The sequence below is a fragment of the Octopus bimaculoides genome, chromosome 28, assembly GCF_001194135.2.
Source record: "Octopus bimaculoides isolate UCB-OBI-ISO-001 chromosome 28, ASM119413v2, whole genome shotgun sequence".
Classification (NCBI taxonomy): Eukaryota; Metazoa; Mollusca; class Cephalopoda; order Octopoda; family Octopodidae; genus Octopus; species Octopus bimaculoides.
Genome location: NC_069008.1, coordinates 15,464,775 through 15,469,247, shown reverse-complemented (window position 1 = coordinate 15,469,247; position 4,473 = coordinate 15,464,775). Strand labels below are relative to the sequence as shown.

Below are 4,473 nucleotides of genomic sequence, written 5' to 3'. Positions count from 1 at the left end.
GTGTCTAGTCAAAGTACCACTTTCAGAGAATGATTTACCACAGATATCACAACGATATGGTTTTTCTCCTGTATGAATACGTCTGTGTCTAGTCAAAGTACTACTTTGAGAGAATGATTTACCACAGGCATCACAATAATACGGCTTCTCTCCTGTATGAATATGTTTATGTTTCATTAAGGCATTACTTTGAGAAAATGATTTATCACAGATATCACAGTGATATGGCTTCTCTCCTGTATGCATACGTTCATGTGTAATTAAGGTACTATTATGAGAGAATGATTCACCACAGATCTCACAATGATATGGTCTCTCTCCTGTATGCATACGTTCATGTGTAATTAAGATACTATTATGAGAGAACGATTTACCACAGATATCACAATGATACGGTTTCTCTCCTGTGTGAATACGTTTGTGCTTAAAGAGGTTACTTTTTTGAAGAAAGGACTTTGTACAGATATCACAGTCATATGATCTCCTCTGTTTTTTCATGGATTCAGGGGAAATCAATTGCATTTTTTTCTCACTCTTTTCCATTACTTTTCCTCTCAAATCCAGTTGATATATTTTTCTTGCTTTTGTTTTTATATACTGCTGTATTTCTGTCCAGTGTTACCTTCATTTAGCAAAGCCTACATATATTTATCCAACTTCAATCAGCACACGGGCTCTTCTTAACTCTCCTTTAGTGTTTAAAAGATTGCAGATGTTGTAGATGATTCTTCTGTTCTGAAATTAGAGAAACATCAGTGTAAAATGTTGAGGTTATTTAAAAAAATACAAATTCATTTCTAATGAGATAAATGGTAGAAATAAACTTTTACCTTAACATCTGAGCTGGATGACAACAGCTCCATAAAGAAGTGCCAATCTCACAAAGTAGATGGAACACCAAGAAAGACATGGTATGGATGCTGAACTGCTCATGTGATATGACAATGGACCCATTTCACCTTGCTATACCCAAGAGCCACACTCCATTACAAATGTGTTAAGAGTCGTCCCTCTGGTGGCGCAAAGCACTTGTATCCATTCCTCATCAAAGCATCTGTGTGGTATCATGTAAAAGTACTACCACATTAAAGTATGTGTGTTTCCGTGTAAAAGTGCATGTGAAGTGCCACATAAAAGCACCCTGCTTCTACTAACCCTCTATAAAATGACGAGGTAGAACCCACGCTGCCAACATTGCCCGTGCGCCAGCAGAGCATGAGAGCCTTGTGACACTCGGCCTGCAAAACACCCAGCTTTGCTCTACGTCTGATCCACGGTTCTAGTTCACTAAAACTAGTGAACCTAGGAAGCAATAGTTTGACAAACGAAGACCACACCTGTTCAGCATCCAGGTAAAGCCAGAGACGACTTAGCCTCAGCAAATGTCTGCGCATCATTAGCCACGGCATCGCTAGCCCACACTTTAGCGGTTGTTGGCAACAGATAGAGCGCCTTACAATAGGTCCTTTGCCTATCCACAGGCAGAAGAGCAGTCGTTCCATCTTGATTAGCCATGAATCGGGACAAGTCACGATGGTTAGGCGGTAGATGATGACAGATGCGATGAATATATTTTCAACCTCCACCCTCCCTTTCAGAGATAGACATCGTCCAGACCAGGTCTGGGTTAGGTAGACCACCCTGCTCGTGACCTCACAGAGCACCACTACAGAGGTGCAATACATTACTTTTGGGATAAATCCCACAGTTGACGATAATAATAATAAAATAATTAATTCCCCTTTTCATAGAGGGGAACAACGTTCACGAAGTCTGCCAAACACAGACAACAAGGTGTTTTATAAAAACACACAACAGAAAAAAAACCCAGTTAAACAATCCCCTAACAACCCACCCACGACCAACACAAAAAGCACAAAGTAATAGAATTGTTCAATACTTACGGAAAGATTTCATAAAGGATAGTTTTGTTATATATGTATCTGGTAGTTGAGAGCATATGATCGATCTGCTTATTAAAAGAAATTCATTGACAAGACATTTAACCGGATATCAAAACGCATTCAATGCGCATGCGTAGGTCCCCTCGCAAATATTTACTCTCGCTTATCTCCCTTTTATGTTTCACTATGATTCAATTTGCTGTCTCTGGGAGAGTTGCTATTGCCTTGTCACTTAAGACAACGGGTCAATTACAACTCGTTTATTACGTATATTTCTTGTTTTTCTTTTCCAACATTTTCATTGCATTTGCAACTTTGTCAATGGAAAAGAAAAGGATATAAATAATGAGTGGAAACTGAACCGGTGAATGTGTTAGATAAAAGACAATACGACTCTCTCCAGATACAGCAAAATGTGTTTCAACACATCAATTGGTTATGTTTACTTTAACGACTGGCCATCAAAACAAAAAAGAACATTAAAAAATGTGTAGAAAACGAATATGAAAACAAAAATTTGCTCTAACGAACTGGGATGTGAGAAGAGAACTTTAGGGAAATTCACAAGATCCGATTTTATCTCTCGTACGTTTTAGGAAAATGGATTTCTTTTTATATTACTAGTTTTCAAACGACATAGATTACGGTTACAAAGAAATTTGTGGGGAAAATTTTTTTCCGAGGGGATGGGGAGTGGAATTTCGAAGAGAAAGAACTTAATAAATTATTTCTTTGCTCGAGTGTAATGGAAATAAGATCGGAAATAAAAAAAAAATTGGATTCATTTATCTTTCGTTTGAGTAATAGAAAAAGGTTTTGAAAAGGATCCCAGTGGTATAGATGTGTTAAAAACAACAGCTAAATCGCCCTTAACTTTTTTCCATAGTAAATCCATATCCAACACCGCATTTATGAATTTGTTTCTCTCACCATGATATATGGGATCTTCTATAAAACCCAGTTATGAACTTATTTGCACACATAATCAGAGCTCAACTATCAAACTGATTTATGAGCACATAACAGGCGACGAGACAGTCATTTGGGTAAGGAATGACCATGCTTCTTTTATCCTAACCCTAACACTAGTTTTGTGAGATTTGGCTGTTATTTCTAGCATGTAAATAGCCTGCTTGGTGGGGGGGGGGATTGAAATTTTTCAAAATTTTTTTTTTCAGAATCGGAATCTCCATAGCCTAAAACGTGGGATTCTGTAAAAAAAATTAATAAATAAGGGGGGGGGGTTCAGATTACATATAGTCCATCTCTACCAAGAATGCTTGCTGTTGTTTCAACCATGGCTGGTTCTGCGTAGTTATTTACTTAGTAAAACAGTAAGGGGAGAGAGTTGCTAGCACATCACCCTCTGCCCACATGTCTTCCATCCGCATCTTTACCATATGGGGCCCTAACAAAATTCGATAATAGGTATAGATGCAAATCTATCTAATTACTCGTCTCCTTCTAAAATCAGGCATAATTTGGCGATCGGTCGACTTACAAATACCGTTCTTCGTCTTAAGTTTACCAGAGCTCACCTTGACCATGTCAAGTTAACAAACGAGTTCACTACTGGATATCAGAACTCTCGTGGGAAAAGAATATTTCGTGCACAAAGGGAGACAATTAGTCTTAGCTGCCTTAAATATGACAGGAACTACGCATGTGCATTGAACATACATCTCGATGTTGACGTGCAGTTAATTGTATTGTACATGAATTTCTCTTAATCAGCTGATTATACATTTATAATACTTATAAAACGTATTTATAATGCATTTCTCAACTACCAGATACATACATATATAACAATACTATCCTTTACGAAGCATTTCCGTAAGTATTTAACAAGGAAAGCATTTAATGTTTTTAAATCTGTAGACGTTCAGTTTTTTTGCGCGTTAATTCTTTGTCTTTCCTCTATAGTTTATGAACGATAGATGACCTTCATTTGTGTGGAATTTGGCTGCCATCTCTAACTTTGGAAGACTGATGTCTATGATTTGTGCGGGAGTTGGCTATTTCTAGCTATGGAAGACAGATGTCTGATTTATGTGGGATTTAGCTGCTATATTTAGCTATGGAGGCTACTTTCTCCACTCACCGCCGTTGGCATGTTGTTTTTCTTTAGCTTAAAAAATATTCTGAAGAAACGCTCCAACCACTGAAATGTTTAGAAAACAATATTCTTTTAGGCATAGCTACAGATTTCGGTCAATATAAAGATCCTCACCCGAGAACAAAAACAAAAATTAATCAGCCTGGAGGGTGTTAACAAGTATGGGGAAAACGAATATGAAACAAAAAATGCGCGCTAACGATCCGGGGGGGAGGAGACTTTCGGAAAATTCACAAGATCCGATTTTTCCCTCATAACTTCCGGTCAAATGGATATATATTGATATTTTTACGGAATCCCACGTTTTTGGTTATGGAGGATCCGATTCTGGAAAAAAAAAAAATTTTTTTTTTTCAAAGAATCGCATTTTCAAAATTTAAATCCCCTCCCCTTCACCCCTCCCTCCTTATTTTTCACTTTTCCCGGAAATTTTTTTCTTCGCGAAATACG

The 4,473-nt window shown here is 37.6% G+C and overlaps 3 protein-coding genes across 3 annotated transcripts in view; 1 reads left to right on the top strand and 2 right to left on the bottom strand.

Moving 5' to 3' along the window:
• The window catches only part of LOC106874808 (zinc finger protein 239), a 3,955-nt gene extending 336 nt beyond the window's left edge, over positions 1 to 3,619 (bottom strand). The window contains exons 1-2 of the mRNA XM_052977423.1: positions 1,905 to 3,619; positions 1 to 735 (exon numbers count right to left, since the gene is read on the bottom strand). The exon at positions 1 to 735 is cut by the window's left edge and continues 336 nt beyond it. Of these exons, the coding sequence (XP_052833383.1) occupies positions 1 to 543 (543 nt within the window). The 5' untranslated portion in view covers positions 544 to 735; positions 1,905 to 3,619. The remainder of the gene's footprint in view (positions 736 to 1,904) is intronic.
• Positions 1 to 4,473, bottom strand: part of LOC106872079 (zinc finger protein 239) — a 70,244-nt gene that overhangs the window by 54,312 nt on the left and 11,459 nt on the right. The gene's annotated exons all lie outside the window — the stretch shown is intronic.
• Positions 3,613 to 4,473, top strand: part of LOC106874809 (zinc finger protein 91) — a 17,161-nt gene continuing 16,300 nt past the window's right edge. Inside the window, exon 1 of the mRNA XM_052977432.1 lies at positions 3,613 to 3,740. The gene's annotated coding sequence lies outside the window, so the exon portion shown is untranslated. The remainder of the gene's footprint in view (positions 3,741 to 4,473) is intronic.